The sequence below is a fragment of the Ailuropoda melanoleuca genome, chromosome 14, assembly GCF_002007445.2.
Source record: "Ailuropoda melanoleuca isolate Jingjing chromosome 14, ASM200744v2, whole genome shotgun sequence".
Lineage (NCBI taxonomy): Eukaryota > Metazoa > Chordata > Mammalia > Carnivora > Ursidae > Ailuropoda > Ailuropoda melanoleuca.
Genome location: NC_048231.1, coordinates 82,840,220 through 82,858,370, shown reverse-complemented (window position 1 = coordinate 82,858,370; position 18,151 = coordinate 82,840,220). Strand labels below are relative to the sequence as shown.

Below are 18,151 nucleotides of genomic sequence, written 5' to 3'. Positions count from 1 at the left end.
CTCGCCCCCACTTTAGGAGAGTACCAAAGTGTCATTCTTAATTGGCTTTTAGTTACTACTACCTTGCACTTGACCAGAAGTACAGCCGTGGGCTCCGCCTGTGTGTAGGGCTCTTTCTAGGTTCCCTGAGCTATGTTGCCTGTACCCCTTCCTCCGATAGGGATTCTCAGGGCTTCATTACCTGCGCTTCCCATTCATGTCCTGACCCTGGTTTACTTTGAATCGTACCTCAGACTCTTGGTCTTTATTTTGCCCAGCCAGGTCATGTCATTGCCCTCTTAACCCATCTGATCTGTCCCCCATCCTAGGGTACCCTGGAGTCAGCTCTGTTTTCTGTTTTCTGCCCAGTGCAGTAGGAAGATTTTATTAGTAACAGATTTATCATTACTGGTTTGGGTGGGCTAACAAGACAGGCTCTCTAGGCCTTGTCTTAGCTGGAAAGTGAGGATAATAATACCTGCCGTTCCATCAACCCTCTAAGATATTTGTGGGGCCCACAGGTTTTATGTGTGAAAGTACCTTGCAAATTACTTGTAAAGAACTACACAAAACGAGGTGGTTGTCCTATGACAATTATTACCATCATCAAGATTCACCTAGAAATGCCCGCAAAATTTAACTTTCCCACACAATATCCACTAACTTTTCTCATGCTTTTAGGCTGATTACAGGATATAAATAGCACAGTCAATTGGAATGTAATTAGATCTTGGCCTTCACTTCGGGTTAAGGAGGCTTATTTCTGCTATTCTGATGAACCCTAGAGAAAGGGAGCGAGGTCGAGGTCGCCGGAGGCCTGGCCAAGGGCGGGGTGAGGACGGCGCAGACTCAGCTCCTCGGCTCCGGGAGGAAGTTGCGAGCCCCGGCGTCTATGGTCACCATGGTGACGGGCCCGACTTCGGCCCCTCCCACTTGCCCCTCGCGGTGCATGGCGCACCATGGCAACCAGACCTCTGCATTGCGGAAGCTGGTCCCGCAGGTCTCCGGTGTTGGGAAACCGCGGCGGACGCCGCCCCCATCCCGAGGGACTCGAAAATGTACAGCCAGCGATTTGGCATCGTACAGCGGGAGGTTAAGGGCCCCACTCCCAAAGTGGTGATCGTGGTAAGCGCGGGGTGTGTGGGGGACCCTACTGCTTTCTGCATCTCCCTGCACTCCAGGCCTAGCCGTGCCCAACCTGTCCCCAGCCGCGGCTCTCTTCAAGGGGACCAGGTGCTTTGTGCAGTGGGTTGAATTTTGAAAGTGGGAAAAATAAGGCCTTTCACCTAATTCCTGTACTCTGTTCCTCAACCCTCCACCCTTCCACCCCTTCACCCCCACCCCCACCTCGCACCAGTTATATTTAGATTCCGTATTTGTAGAATCACCACTTGGGATACTGACAGTTTTCAGTCTCCAAGACACTCAAAGGAGGTCTGACCCCTTGTGATGTGGCGTGGCTGTCACAGAAGTGCTGGGCTGGGGCAGGGCAGGATATCGGGTCTGGGCTAGTGGTGATTCAGCTGTATGATCTTGGGCTGGTCCTGCATTCCAGCGAAATCATATGAGGAAGGAGGATTGGGCTGTGAGGGGTTGTGAGCAGTTATAGTGCCCTTCCTGTGCCAACTCAACTGTAACAGAAGTGTCCCTGCAGGCCTGGCAATAGGACTGTTGGTTGTCTCTAAGGCTGGGGTAGTGGTAGGAGGCCAGGAGAATGCTGTGTGCTGCAGAATTTGATGGGTCTTTCTCAGAACCCCAGACACTTGGTCTATGCACCTAGATTCCTTTGTTCCTACCAACTAGTTTTTACAGGCTAGAAAACCTTCATGTGTGATTAGGCAATTATAGAGGTATTACTTGAGCCCCTGCTGTGTCCACAGCACTGTGGCAGATTTGGGGGTAAATACAATGACCCTGGGAGGTTTATTCTTCATTAAAAGTCTGATCCCTGCCTTCCTGTTGCTTATTATCTAATTGCAGAAACAATTTGTTCATGCGTAAAACCATTAAAGGCTAACACGGTAGATAATCATGTGCTATACTGTCTATGATGGTACTTTATGGAAGAAATATCAGGAATAACGAAGGATGCAGTTTTATTACGCACCACAGTGCACATAGCAGTTCTCAGTCCACTTACAGACCTGCCCTCTCTTCTCTGGGTCCAAGGACTGTAGGTTCTGGGTCTGGAAATGAGTAGATTGGAGGCTTCCACAGACTGTAGGGTTCAAGGTGGTAATTATAGACAGATTTCATAAGGAACAGAAACTGATCTTTGGGTTCTGTATCCCAACACAGAGCTCAGGCGCTGGGCTATTGTTCAAGTGCCATTAGTTGTGTTGGAAACCAATAAGGAACATGAAAAAAAAATTACCACCAAACCAGAGAAGCAGGCCAATTGAATACTTTGAGCTTATAGAAGAATAAAGAGGAAAAGGGAAAAGTCAGCATTGTGCATCTCAGATGTCAGAGTGTGGTAAGAAGTATGGATGTTAGATATTGCAGCATTGCGGTGGGGGAAGAATTAAAGCCACCAGAGATGAGACTTGATGCTAAACAATTCCTCCAGGAGAAAGCAATAAATGATGTAATATCTGAAGTAACAGAGAAATAAAGGAGCAGTTATGTGGTGAGTGCTGCTTAGGGACCCAGTTATTTAATTCTCAAAATAGTTTTTTAGGAGCACATTTATTTTGCTCATTTTGAAAGGTAAGAAAACTGAGATTCAAGGAGATTAAGTACCTTGTTTAAAATCACACAGTTGTAATGGATAGAGGCCAGAATCGAACCTAGACTGTAAAACATTGTTCTTTAAGACATATAAACTGTAAACTCTATCATTAGAAACTGTAATTTAACATGTTACAGTGACAGAGTCTTCAGTGACCTTGGAAACACAAGGTAGTGATTAAATCCTGTGTTCTCCTGCCTTTAGCATGGTTTAGAGTTGCAGTGTCCAATATGGTAGCCACTAGCCATACATGGCTTTTGAGCACTTGAAATGTGCCTAGAGTCACATGTTGAAATGACAGTATTTTGAATATATTGGTTAAATAAAACATATTATTAAAATTAACTTTCTGTTTCTTTTTACTTTCTAAAATGCAGCTACTAGAAAATGTTAAACTATGGATCTGTTTTACATTATATTTCTGCTAAACAGTATGGATTTTGAGAAATGCTGAGACCGTGCATGGATTGGTATCACCGTGTTGTAAGAGAACTCCAGTTCAAATCTTACTCCTCCAACACTGGGCCCTCTAATACCCTAAGCCTTGAAGGGGTTCCTGACCCCTGGCTACTGCTCAGGGTGTTTCTCACCACCCTTCACCCTCATTCACCTTTTCAGTCAAAATGTACCTCAGAACCAGGTTCCTGCTCTGACAACTCAAGACAATTGGTTCTTGATGACCTTGGTGCTTGGTCCTCAGCCTGTAAGTCTACTGGGAGCCTGAATTCCTGTGTGTATCCTGAACAAGGTGTAGTCTTGACCCTTTTCCACTTCATTATCACTGAATCTTCATTCACAAAATGCCATACATACTAGAGAACAGTAGTTTGTTAGTTAAGTGGCTCTGAGCTCTAAATAATTCTGATATGGATTAGCTACCTACCTCAATATCATCTGTCTCCAACCCACCTCAGACCTGTCTTATTTTGTTCAACTAAATCTAGGTACCTGTATGTGTACCTTGAACCCTGAATCTTCATCAAGCTATCTGCAAATGATTTTCTTTTCCCAGGAGACTCATTTACCAAGACTTAACAGTAGTATTTTGGTAATCCTGACAGTGATTGTTCTAAGTGTAAATTATCAGATTGACTTTCTGCCATATGAGTTAAGAATTTTGTTACTTGTAAATCAGCATCCTGGAGTCTCACTATTCACCTAAGGTTGACTTGATAAAACTGGCTGAAAATACAAAGCTCAAGACAGTGGATTTCATGATGGCCCCCGGAGGAGCAGAAATTGCATCAAGCTTACCCAGAAATTTTTCCTTCCTCCCTCTTTTCCTCCCTCCCTCCCTCCCTTCTTTCCTTCCTTCCGTCACACTGAGAACCAACAGTGGTAAGGCATTATTCTCAATGCTAGGAATACAGAAATAAGAAAGATTGTCCACGTGATTTTATTAAATTTATCAATATATATTCAAAATGGTGTGTTTCCAACTTTTTAATGGAAATTTGTATAAAAATATGTAGAAATTCAAATTATCCCAAAATCTCAGGAGTACTGCCCTTGCATTAAACTGGGCACAAGAGAAATAAGAAAGCTTTACTATCAATTTTTTCCCCTTTTCTCTTTTCCTTTTTTCCCTTCCCTCCCTCTCTCCCTTCCTTCCTTCTCAGTAGATGGTTTTTTTATTGTCACAACTCATTATATATATATCCTATCTACTTAGAGATAGTAGTCTCTTCTAGTTGAAAGTATTTGGGTGGTAACTATGTTGTCTACCCCTGAGAAACAATGTGAGATAGTGGGGGGCAAGATGAAGGTCAGGAATTACAAGACCTCTAATTCTTGTTCTGTCCAGGTCTGCCCTATTAGAAGCAGCTTGGACAAATCACTTAATGTTTCTGAGTTTGACTAAATAATCTCTAGAGTCCTGCTTAAATTTTTAACTTTGTAATTCCATGAACTTGTACTCAAATGGCACTTAAGAAATATTTGAGACTGATTTGATGACATCTTAAGTATAGGCTCAAAGGATCAAACACGTTAAACCTTAGGCGCTTGAGCTCTTTGCAGTTGTAGCAGGATGTATGACTTTGATACATCCAATTTTATTTAGTATTGGGGGAGATCATGATTAATTGAAAATATGCAATCAATTTTGGATCGATTGTAAGTGATAATTATTTGTTTTCAGAGAGCCAAGCCTCCCAAAGTTCAAGGGGCTGAGCAACATCTGGAAAAAATCCAACGCAGCCATCAGAAACATCATGCTATTTTGGCTTCCATCAAGTCAAAGGAGCGAGATCGCTTGAAAGTTGAGTGGGACCAGCACAATGATCGCAAATTTGTGGGCAGTCTCGTGAAAGCACGAATCAAGGATGCCATGCAAGGTTTTATCATCAACACTGAAGAAAGACGAAATAAGTAAGGTTCACAAACTGGTGCTTCAGACTATAAAACATTCCCAAAACCCTAATGTGAGATTGACCAAAAATCAAGTGAATTTTTATAGTAAGGATCATAGCTGAGATATTCATATCCTTACCAAATCAATAGCTAGTGCTTGTATTTTCACTTGTGATAACCCACATTTGATAGAAAGAAAAAGAATATATTGTTTAATATTTTGTTACTTTAGTTAAAATTTGTTCATATTCTTTTGTTGAAGATGTACATTATTTAATTTGTATGAGATCAAATAAAATATGGCATGTCAGTTTCTGTTGCTTTAAATGAAGACTAGTCTTATTTTATAGAAGACTGCAATGATTTTTTTCCTTACAAAATTTATGATTAAACATGTGTTTGGGGGCATCTGGGTGGCTCAGTCAGTTAAGTGTCTGCCTTTGGCTCAGGTCATGATCTAAGGGTCCTGGGATCAAGCCCCCCTGTCTGGCTTCCTGCTCAGCAGAAAGTCTGTTTCTCCCTCTGCCTCTGCACCCCCCAACCCCACGCTCCTGTACACGCTCTCTCTCTCAAATAAATAAATAAAATCTTTTTAAAAAATAAAAATGAACATGCTAATTAAATAAATAAAAGTAAATAAAAACCAATTAGTAAAATGGTCCATGTGGCATGACCATTTTAATTTTTTTGTAATTTTTTCAGGCTACGTGAACTTTTAGCATCAGAAGAAAGTGGGTATTTTACTGAAATGCAGTTGAAAGAAGAAACAATTGAGGAGAAAAAAGATAGAATGAGAGATAAAACCAGATTATTGAAAGAGAAGAAAGAAAAAGAGAGACAAGATCTCGTGGCTGAAAAACTAAACCAGCAATTCAGGTAATGATATCAGAAAAACACACAATCTGAAGTTGGTGTATGAAAAAATGATTTAGGAATACTAATTTATAGTAAAATATGGCCTCAAAATGGTATACACGGTTGTTGTGCCTCTAAGTCTTGGTAATTATACACATCATTGAATAATGCAGGCACTGAGGGTTTGCTCTTGTTTTGTAGTGAGAATGCTTCGGACCTACTGTGTTAGCACATTTTAAATATGCAATGTAGTGTTATTGTCTGTAGTCACCATATTCTGCATTAGATCCCCAGAACTTATTTATTCATCTTATAACTGAAAGTTTGTGTCCTTTGGGGCGCCTGGGTGGCACAGCGGTTAAGCGTCTGCCTTCGGCTCAGGGCGTGATCCCGGCGTTATGGGATCCAGCCCCACATCAGGCTCCTCCGCTATGAGCCTGCTTCTTCCTCTCCCACCCCCCCTACTTGTGTTCCCTCTCTCGCTGGCTGTCTCTATCTCTGTCGAATAAATAAATAAAATCTTAAAAAAAAAAAAGAAAGTTTGTGTCCTTTGACCAATATCTCTATTTTTCCAACCCCCAGTCCCTGGGAACCACCATTCTACTCTCTGTTTCCGTACATTCAGCTTTTTTTTCCTTTTTTTTTTTTTTTAAGATTTTATTTATTTATTTGACAGAGATAGAGACAGCCAGCAAGAGGGAACACAAGCAGGGGGAGTGGGAGAGGAAGAAGCAGGCCCACAGCGGAGGAGCCTGATGGGGGGGCTCGATCCCATAACGCCGGGATCACGCCCTGAGGTGAAGGCAGACGCTTAACCGCTGTGCCACCCACGCGCCCCAGCTTTCTTTCTTTCTTTTTTTTTTAAAGATTTATTTTTTCGACAGAGATAGAGACAGCCAGCGAGAGAGGGAACACAAGCAGGGGAAGTGGGAGAGGAAGAAGCAGGCTCGTAGCAGAGGAGCCTGACATGGGGCTCGATCCCAGAACTCCGGGATCACGCCCTGAGCTGAAGGCAGACGCTTAACCGCTGTGCCACCCAGGCGCCCCTTTTTTTCCCTTTTATTTAAGTGAGAATACAGTATTTGTCTTTCTCTGTCTGTCGTAACCCACTTAGTATAGTGTCCTCTGGGTTCATCCATGTTCTCTCCAGTGGCAAGATTTCCTTCTTTTTTATATTGACTAATACTCCATTTCACACACACACGCAAGTATGTACATAGATATGTATATATATGGTATATATATCACACATTTTCTTTATCCTTTCACAGAACACTAGGCACTTAGAGTGTTTCCGTTTCTTGACTATTGTGAATAATGCTGCAATGAACATGAGATTGCAGATATAGAGATAACTGATTCCATTTCCTTTGGATATATGACCAGAAGTGGGATTGCAGGATCATATGGTAGTTCTGTTTTTAGTTTTTTAGGAACCTCCATGCTGTTTTTCATAATAGCTGTACCAACTTATATTCCCACCAACAGCATACAAAGGTTTCTTGTTCTCTACATCCTTGCCAACAATTGTCATCTCTTGTCTTTTTGATAATAGCCATCCTAGCAGGTGTGAGGTACTATCTCACTGTGGTGTTGATTTGCATTTCCCTGGTGATCACTGATGTCGAGTACTTTTTCATGTACTTTTTGGCCATTTGTATGTCTTCGCTGGAAAAGTGTCTATTCAGGTCCTTTGTTCTTTTTTTTTTTTTTTTAAAGATTTTATTTATTTATTTGACAGAGATAGAGACAGCCAGTGAAGAGAGGGAACACAAGCAGGAGGAGTGGGAGAGGAAGTAGCAGGCTCATAGCGGAGGAGCCTGATGTGGGGCTCGATCCCATAACACTGGGATCACGCCTGAGCCGAAGGCAGATGCTTAACTGCTGTGCCACCCAGGCGCCCCCCCTTTGTTCATTTTTTAATCAGATTTTTGGGGGCCACTGAGCCGTATGAGTTCTTTATGTATTTTAGATATTAACCCCTTAACAGATACATAGTTTAAAAATATTCCCTGATTGCCTTTTCCATTTTGTTGATTGTTTCCTTTGCTGTGCAGAGCTTTTTAATTTGATGTGGTCCTACTTGTTTATTTTTGCTTTTGCTGCATTTCCTTTTGGTGTCATATCCAAAAAATAATGCCAAGACCAATATCAAAGGGATTTTTCCCTATATTTTTGCGTATATGTTTTATAGTTTCTGGTTTTGTGTTTAAGTCTTTAATCCATTTTGAGTAAACTTGTATGAATGGTATATATAGTAGTCTAGTTTCATTCTCTTTCATGTGGATATTCAATTTTCCCAAGACCACTTATTGAAGAGACTATTCTTTCCCATTGTGTGTTCTTTGCCTCCTTGTAAAAGAGTAGTTGACTACATATGTCTGAATTTATTTCTGGGCCCTCTGTTCTGTTTCATTGATCTATATATCTATTTTTATGCCAGTACTATACTGTTTTAATTGCTATAACTTTGTAATATAGTTTGAAATCAAGTGTGTGATGCTTTGAGCTTTGTTCTTTTTTTTTTTTTAAATCAAGATTGCTTTGGCTCTTTTTTGGTTCCATCTGAATTTTAGGATTGTTTTTTCTATTTCTGTGAAAAATTCCATTGGGATTTTGGTGGGGATTGCACTGTGTAGATTACTGTGTTGTATCCACATTTTAACAATATTGATTCTTTCAATATTTCAATTTCAAGTGGAGTATTGAAAGGACGAATGATTCCTTTCCATTTATTTGTGTCTTCAGTTTCTTTCATCAATGTCTTATAGTTTTCAGTGTATTGATCTTTAACCTCCTTGGTTAAATATTTTCCTAAATATATTATTGTTTCTGATGCTTTTGCAAATGGGATTGTTTTCTTAATTTCTCTTTCATATAGTTCACTTTTAGTGTATAGAAATACAATTGATTTCTGTATGTTGTTTTCATATCCTGCATCTTATTGAATTTATTGATTAGTTCTAACAGTCCATATTTGCATGGAAGTACCTGAGGGTGATCTTCTGAGATGATTTGTATCATGAAGAGCTTGGCAAAGGCTTTTAATTTCGTAAACTTTGAGAGATTCCTTACCTCTAAAGCAAAGGTATAGTAAAAAAGTCTCAATGTGTTATATTCCTTCTTAGATTTACAACTCTTAGAGCAAGGACATACTTACATATTTATAATTTAATTATATATGTAATTCCTCAGTTATATTTTCAGTGCCTCTAATAATGCCTTATAAGAGTGTGAACATGAAGAAGTACTATCATATATCTCAGGATGGTATGTTCATTTTGCCTCCTCATTCGTGTTTCTTAATGTGTGATGATCACATGATGTAACCCACGCAATGCTCCAGGTTATCCACTTTATCAGTCTCTTAATTTTGGAGTAACTGATCAAGATTTTTATCTTCAAAGGAATCTTTAAAGTTCAGATATTGCCTGGAAATGCTTAAAACATAGCCATTATCATTCAATAATTAAATATTTCTGAGGCCCTACTTTGTGCCAGATTCTGTGATTAAATAATAGATTGATTGGCTTAACAAAAAAAAAATGGTCAGGTCACCAGATGTGAGCAGGGCAGGTTGTGTATCATGTTACTCTGGATTCTGGAACAGAATAATGTAACAAAGTAACATAACAAAGTACATGTAAACCCTGAGTTAAAGTCTAGCACAATTAAGAAGGAATACACGAGTTCATTTTTTACACCATGCAAAATTTGAGCAGATGAGAAATCCAAAGGTCAACAGGTGTAAGAAAGCAGCAAAACCAGGCATGTAGAGGGTTAAAACATGGTTTCAGAGGCAGAGATTTTGCCACCTCCTCTCTCTCTGCCATAAAATTGCTATTGATCATATGGACTGCCCTAAATCCTCCTAGTAGAGGCCCAGAGGACAAGTAAACTATTTCAGTGAGTAGTGCATACAAATCGCAGATACAGCTGAGCTAACCATAAATTAGATTGCTCAAACTGGAGGGAATGGCAAGTTCCAGGGCTTGGGGAACTGCTGAAGGAGGGCAGCGAAGAAAACCAGAGTAGTAATGCATAGGGCCAGAAGGGATTTGTCACTTTCTTCATCTAGCAAATGGGTAACTTGAGTTCTACGGATATTAATTTTCCTGAGTCCTAAAGCTTGTAGTAACCAAGAAAGAATTAGACTTGTATTTTCTAGCCTATGTAAAGTATAACCTCACCCCTGTCCTTGGTAGGACTCAGACACTCCCTACTGGTTGCTGGAGGAGAAGACGCAGGGAGGGACAAAGGGGATACTAGCAAGTGAATTTCAGTGACCATTCATATATTTTCCACTCCCTGGTAAATGATGCTCAACACAGTAAGGAAAACAAGGTTCAAAAGTGGTTTATGGGGGCTCCTGGGTGGCACAGCGGTTGGGCGTCTGCCTTCAGCTCAGGACGTGATTCCGGCGTTATGGGATCGAGCCCCACATCAGGCTCTTCCGCTATGAGCCTGCTTCTTCCTCTCCCATTCCCCCTGCTTGTGTTCCTTCTCTCGCTGGCTGTCTCTATCTCTGTCGAATAAATAAATGAAATATTAAAAAAACAAAAAAAACCCCCAAAAGTGGTTCATGCTCTTAAAATACCTATTAATTTGGTAAAATTTTACAGATTTTATAGACAAATCTTGTATAAGTATACAGCTTCGTAGAGAAGTTGTATAACTTGCTAGTTAGATAAATTGTTAGCTTTTTGAAGAAACAGTTATATCCTACAATAAATTGTTTTTGGTGTTTTTAGTGTAATACTGCCAATTCTTCAATACAGAGCATCACACATAGTTTTAATTCTTTATGAGAATGAAGGGTGAGGGTTAAATTTTGACCAAGGATGCTAAATCAGGCCCCATTGGGGCACAGGATGACTCAGTCGGTCAAGTGCTCGACTCTTGATTTCAGTTCAGGTCATGATCTCAGGGTCCTGGAATTAAGCCCTGTGTTGGGCTCAGCCTGGAGTCTGCTTGAGGATTCTTTCTCTCCCTCTCCCCTTCCCTCCGCTTGCATGCTCCCTGTCTCTGTCTTTCTCTCTCTCTCTCAAATAAATAAATAAATAAATAAATAAATAAATAAATAAAATAAACTTTTAAAAAATCATGTTAGTTTAGCATTACATAAATAAATAAACAAGGCCCCATTATCGAAACTATAACTGGAGCTTTAATACATATGTACAGCAAGATGAAATTACTGTTCCTTCTTCTCCTCTACCATCTCCTCCTCCTCCTTTTTGTATTCCCTTGCATGAAAATGCCACAATTTATTCATTTCTCAGATGATAGGCATTTCAGTTATTTCTGGTTTGGGACTTTTTTTTTTTTAAAGAATTGTATTTGTTTATTTATTTGACAGAGATAGAGACAGCCAGCGAGAGAGGGTACACAAGCAGGGGGAGTGGGAGAGGAAGAAGCAGGCTCCCAGCAGAAAAGCCTGATGTGGGGCTCGATCCCAGAACGCTGGGATCATGCCCTGAGCCGAAGGCAGACACTTAACGACTGAGCCACCCAGGCGCCCCTGGTTTGGGACTTCTATAAATACGGCTGCTGTGAACATGCTTGTATGTGTCTTTTGATGGACATGTGCTTTCATTTCTGTTAGGTACCTAGAAAATTGGATGCCTAGAATGGGTCATTTTTAGTGTTCCACTCCTCTAAACGGAAAAATTACTTTCAGTAATAATGAAATGAAATGAATAATAATGACAAGATAGCCCATGATTTCTCTTATTTAAATTTTAAAGTAATTACGTATTCACAGAAATTGTCAAGATAGTACAGAGGTGCCATTACCCTTATCCCACTTTCTCACCATGGTTATATCTTAATGTAACTATAGCACAATATGAAGAAAACTGACAGTGGTACATGTGTGCACAGTTCTGTGTCATTTTATCACATGTGTAGATCCACGTAACTCGCCACCACAATCAAGACACAGAACTCTTCCATCGCCACAAAGATCTCCCTCATGCCACCCCTTTATAATCACACCCACCCCTCTCACTCCCATCTTTCCCTGCCTCTGGCAACCGCTAATCTCTTCTCCATCTCCATCATTTCACCATTTCAAGAATGTTACATACATGGAATCACACAATATGTGAGCTTTTGAGATTGGCTTTTTTCAATCGACATAGTCCTTTGAGGTCCATCCAAGTTGCTGCATGTATCAGTAGTTTGTCCTTTATAGTCCCTTGTATGGTAATACTTAGGTTTGTGTAAACTGTTTACTACTGAAGAACATTTTGGTTGTTTCTAGTTTTTAGCTATTATAAATGAATCTAATATCAACATTTGTATACAAATTTTTGTGCGGTCATAAATTTTCATTTCTCTAGGATAATTGTCCTGCGCTATTGCTGGGTCTTTCTATGTATAATTTTTAAAGAAGCTGCCAAAGCATTTTCCAGCATGGCTGTCCTATTTTACATTTGCACCAGTAATGTATAATAGACCAAGTTTTTCCATATTCTTGCCTGATTTTTATATTGTCACTATTAGAACAGAGGTGTCTAGCGATATCTCATCATGGTCTCCATTGGCGTTTCCCTAACGGCTGGTGGTGTTGAGCAACTTTTTATGTGCTTTATTTGCTCTCTGTATGTCCTCTTTGGCGAAATGTCTCTTCATGTCTTTTGCCCATTTTCTAATTGGATTAGCTATTAAGTTTTTAGAGTTCTTTATATAATTTATTTTTTTGAGATTTTATTTATTTATTTGACAGAGAGAGCACAAGCAGGGGGAGTGTCAGGCAGAGGGAGAGGGAGAAGCAGGGAGCCTGATGCAGGACTCAATCCCAGGACCCTGGGATCATGACCTGAGCCGAAGGCAGACGCTTAACCGACTGAGTCACCGAGGCACCCCAATTCTTTATATATTCTAGATGTGAGTCCTTTGTGTAGGATATGTGGTTTATAGTTGTTTTTTTTTTTAATCCTCTTAACAGGGTCTTTCACAGAGAGAAAGTTTTTAAGTTTGATGAAATCCATTTTATCAATATTTCTTTTATGGATCATACTTTGATACATCATGAAATTTGTATTTAGGTGTCCTGTATTTATATACAATTAGTGATTGGATCACAGATTAAGGTAGGCATTTTTTGGCTTTGTTTTGTTTTAGGGTGTTTTTATTAAATGAATACCCTAGGATGTGTTGTCAGAACACTTGAGGGTTGTCTTGCCTCTGTTAATTACTGATAGAGGTGATAGAACGAAGTACCAAAGAAACCAAATTCCAGGGCCAGACTGCCAGGTCCTCAGTCTCAGCTCTAGCACATATGAAATGTATGAACTTACCCATGATGGTTCACTGCTCTATGCTTCCATTTTATCTAAACTGGGGATAATAATAATAATGAACTTGGAGGGATGTTGCAACATTGGTTGTTATAAAGATTACAAGAGTTCATACATGTTAAATGCTTAAAACAGTGACTGGCAAATAATAAGCACTCAGTAATTGTTGCTAATAATATTACAACTACTGACTATATGGTTTGGGAATACACTAAGGTTCTCTGAGTTTCAATTGCTGTAACTCTAAAATGGGGATAATACTTGCTGCTCCATTTAAGTATAAGACACGTGTGAGGATAAAATAAGATTTTACTGTGAAAGTACTATGTAAAACACTCACAAACAAAAAGTTTTCCTCTTATCCATCATTATTATAATTAAAATAGATAGATATACTTTTATCTTCAGATAGAAGTGAACTTCCCTGAATCAAGTGTTTTCAAGGTTAAGCGAGTATGTGAATCATTAGGATGTAGGGAGGACATATTTGATGTTTTTTACTTAAATCTCATCTGTCTTTGGTTTTTATTGTTGCTATATTTCATAATTTATGTGATATAGTAATATAGTAATAATTGCATCCAATTTTTAAATAATAATCCTACCTGTTTGTGGGTGCTTAGAATTTTTTTTTACTGGAAAGGATACCTAATCAAAGTTTGAAGATCTGATCTAAAGAAATATTTGATATGGGCACCTTCATACAATGTTAATTCAGGCTTTCTCTGCAACATGCGTCATCAAGTGCCTGACAACATCCCTTACAAGTGCCTTACAACTGTATTTATATACAATTATATACAATACATACAATTATACAATTATACAATATATATACAATTACATACAATACAATTTATATACAATACATCAAGTGCCTTACAACTCTGATTTTATATTAGGTAAAGGAATTACCTTAAGGAAATCATCAGAGATAAGCAGAAAGAGCTACATTTATAAATATTCATTGCAACATTATAGTAAAAGAAGTAATCTATACATTCATCAAACAAGGAAATATTTAAATGAATTGATATATTTATAGGTCCAGCCTCTATTCCATAGCTTAGCAAACTATAATAAAATTTTGAGGTTAGGTGTTTTAAGAAGATTCCATAAAGAAACATTCCCAAAATATGTTAGGTGGAAAAATTAAGATATAAGGAGATACCAATATAGGTATATAGATATACAGAATGAAACCAATTCTAGTGAAAATGCACGTACACAAGACTGGAAAGAAATACACTACCATGCTGAAAGCAGTTATCTCTGGGGAGAGGGATTAAGAGGGATTAATTAAGGGATTAATTTTTAGTGTCTTCATACTTTTCTATATTTTCCAGTTTATCTGCATGTATTAGTATTGTAATAAAGGTTGTTTTTTTTTTTAATATTGTAAGCCATACTTGTTATTCTTTGGCTTCAGATTCTCTTTAATTGAATAACTTTTCTGGAGTATAAGTCATAGGACTGGGAAGGACTTTAATTAGTTGTCACGGCCAATTCTGATAGATTTTCACTGATGAATTCATTTTTCAATGTTAAAGTGTTTTTTTGTTTGTTTGGTAACCTAGCAATTTCAGTTTCTGTAATCTTTTTGAGGTTTCCACAGAATATAGATAATGGCCAATTATCATTATTTTGCTAATAAGCATGACTGTATATCAATTTAACCAACAATTATTTAATGGACATTGGGTAGGTAGTATGGGGAATATATTCCTGAAATATGTTCCTGAGTCCCAGCCCTCACAGAGATTCCCCTTTAGTTAGGGAAATGAGACTAGTCGTCATCAAATGTTCAACAATACTCAACCATATTTGATACATGTCAATTTCTGTGGTATTGACCATGCTTGTAATTTTAGACATCAATCTTTCTCTCAGCCTTAGCAACTAAAATTCTTCGAATTTCTTTATTGAGCCCATTCTCAAATTTCAGCTTCTTGGTGCTGAACTTGATGAAAACAGGAAGACTTGATGTTTATAAACATTACCTTGAATCAGAGGTTCTCAAACTTGACTATATGCCAGAAGTTTCTGAGGTACTCTGAAAAAATACAGATACCTGGGTCCTGCCCCCCAAATTCTGATTTAACTAGCCTGGTCTGGGAATAGCAGCGGGAAGAAGTGGAGAGTAGGATTTTAAAGATAACCCTAAGCAATTCTAAAGTGTAGACAGTATTGAATATCATAGCCCTTAAATTAAAAACGGGCTCAAGGAAGAATTTTTGAGGAAATTTGAATTACTAAGACTGAAAGAAAGGATGAGGTCTAAACACTTACTGAAAGAGCATTTCTTCTGGAATGGTGACATAAGCCTAGGTATGAAAAGGCAGAGTTTGGGCTGTTTTCCCAGCTCTTGCAGAAGCCCCTTCAGTGACATGTGTCCCGCCAGGAATCCAGGGGCACTGGGGCAGCTTCACCATGATATGCCAACTCTTAGCTCTTTCCTTGACATATGGGGCCTCTTCCTACCAAAGCCTTAATCTACGTGTAACGTTGCAGGGACTCATGCCTCTTTTATTTCCTCTACAGTAATAATAATAGTTGCCATTTATTTAGCTTGCATTATTTACCAGATATTTTCATCCATTTTCTCTGATCCTTACCAGAACCTTGAAAGAGAGTTGTTTTACAGATAAAGAAACAGGCTCAGTTAGGTCAAGTTTTTGATCCAGGGTTACACAGAAATGTCAGATATTGATTTCAAAGTCGGCTTCTCTCCCTGCCGCCCCTCACGTGACTTCTCGGCTCTGGTGGCCTACATCCAGGTCTTTTACTTTTCATACTTCAGTGTCTGTGCAGATGTGTGCCTAAATAGAGCAGTGTCTCCGTAAAGGCTTGGTTTTGCCTTTTAAAAATTCTCTTTTCAGGGGTGCCTGGGTGGGTCAGTCGTTAAGTGCCTTCGGCCCAGGGCATGGTCCCAGCGTTCTGGGATTGAGGCCCACATCAGGCTCCTCCACTGGAAGCCTGCTTCTTCCTCTCCCACTCCCCCGCTTGTGTTCCCTCTCTCGCTGGCTGTCTTTATCTCTGTCAAATAAATAAAAACTCTTAAAAAAAAAATTCTCTTTTCAGGGGCGCCTGGGTGGCTCTGTCAGTTAAGCATCTGCCTTCAGCTTAGGTCATGATCCCAGGGTCCTGGGATCGAGCCCCACATCGGGCTCCCTGCTCAGTGGGGAGCCTGCTTCTCCCTCTCCCTCTGCCTGCTGCTCCCCTTGCTTGTGCTCTCTCTTTCTCTGTCAAATAAATAAAATCTTAAAAAAAATTTTTTTTTCTCCTTTCAGAGAACGCTGTGAGGAGCTCCGTGCTGAATTATTTTGTATCCATCAGAAGAAGGTGTGCCAGGAGCGGAAAGCACAGATAGCTTTCAATGAGGAGCTGAAAAGGCAGAAACTGGTGGAAGAGCAGATGTTCTCAAGGCTCTGGGAGGAAGATCGATTAGCCAAGGAAAAGCGAGAAGCTGAAGAGGCAAGGAGGCAGAAAGAGCTGGTGGAGAACACACGCCTGGGGCTGAATGCCCAGATCACCGGCATCAAAGCGCAAAGGCAGGCTGAGCAGCAGCTGAAGGAAGAGGAGGCACGCTCTGTGGTGGGCTATTTACGATGCTTGTCGCGGGATGATCTAATCAATGGGTATAGGACACAGTTTGCAGGCCTGCTACCATGCACTCTGCCTCATGGCCTGGCTAGTTCACAGGGCAGCAGACCATGGTCAGAACCTTGGATTCCAAGGCGCAGTCTGCAGTGCCATCCCCATCCCATTGCATAGGGCAAGTTACTTCACTACTGTGACTTGGTCTCTTTATCTAAAAAATGAGGCAAAAGGTACTTGTCTTTGTTGTGAGGATGAGATGTGATAATCATGGGCAGTACCTTGGAGGGCTAGTGGCAATTTGGCAACATCTCCCCATTCTTTAATATGGGTAACTGACAGTTTCCAAATCCTATGTAAAGGGCTATACAGCAGCTACAGTGGCTCCTCCACCCCAGCCACCAAAATCAGTCATTTCGTTCCAACAAGGCCGTTGCCCCTACGATAAATTAGAACTGTCACTGGAAATGTATGAAAGCGATTTTCATACTAAGAAAAAGTAGCAATTTTATATATATGTAAAGCTTCCAGCAACTGATACTTTAATACCACCAAATTTAGGAAAAATGTATTTTTTCCTGGGAAATCCCAAGTATTGAAATTTAACACCATAAGAAATGCTAAAGGTAAGATATTTCAGAGCCCTAAAAACTTTCCTGGGTTTGAGACTTTTCTTTTGGAGAATTTAGTGATCTCTAAATATTTTAGCTGCTCTAGGAAAATTGAAATGGTGGTCCCCAAATTGCTTCTGTTGTAAGATACCCAGTGAGTCATTTTTACTCACTATACTTCTGATAACAAATGTGTGGGGTTTTTTCTCACACCAAATGATTCTCTATTCTCCATGGACACCACCAGCTAGGTGACCTACAATTGATTGAATTCTGACGTTAGCTACCAGCAATAGTGGTAGGGTTTAAGGGCTCAGTCCCAGAAGACTGCTTGTACTCCAGAGGCCAGTCACAAATGGTGGGTCCTCAGGATACCCACACTTTTGCTTGGCTACAAAGTCAGAGATTCTCATGACTCCCCCTAAGTTTGATAATTCACTAAAATAACTCATACAACTCAAGAAAGTGCTTTACTTGCTATTACCGGTTTATTGTAAAAGGTACAATTCAGAAACAGGCAAATAGAAGAGATGCATAGGGCAAGGTATGGGGGACAGTACAGAGAGCTTGCATACCCTCTCTAGGCATACCATGTTCCCAGTACCTCCTGTGTTCACCAGCCCTATCATTTGGCATTTTAATGGAGGTTTTATTATGTAGGCATGATTAAATAAATCATTGACCATTGGTGATTGAACTCAATTTCTGGCCCCTCTCTCTTC

The 18,151-nt window shown here is 39.8% G+C and overlaps 1 protein-coding gene across 4 annotated transcripts in view; it reads left to right on the top strand.

Annotated features, from left to right (window-relative positions):
- Positions 1-66: 66 nt before the first annotated feature.
- Positions 67-18,151, top strand: part of CFAP53 (cilia and flagella associated protein 53) — a 37,453-nt gene continuing 19,368 nt past the window's right edge. For 2 of the 4 annotated variants that reach the window (XM_019792944.2, XM_002930112.4), the window contains exons 1-4: positions 67-1,104; positions 4,851-5,080; positions 5,765-5,938; positions 16,512-16,815. In XM_019792944.2, coding sequence (XP_019648503.1) covers positions 754-1,104; positions 4,851-5,080; positions 5,765-5,938; positions 16,512-16,815 — 1,059 coding nt within the window. In that variant the 5' untranslated portion in view covers positions 67-753. Of the gene's footprint in view, positions 1,105-3,087; positions 3,414-4,850; positions 5,081-5,764; positions 5,939-16,511; positions 16,816-18,151 lie in introns of those variants that run through there. The other 2 variants (XM_034643276.1, XM_019792945.2) reach the window with 2 other exon arrangements.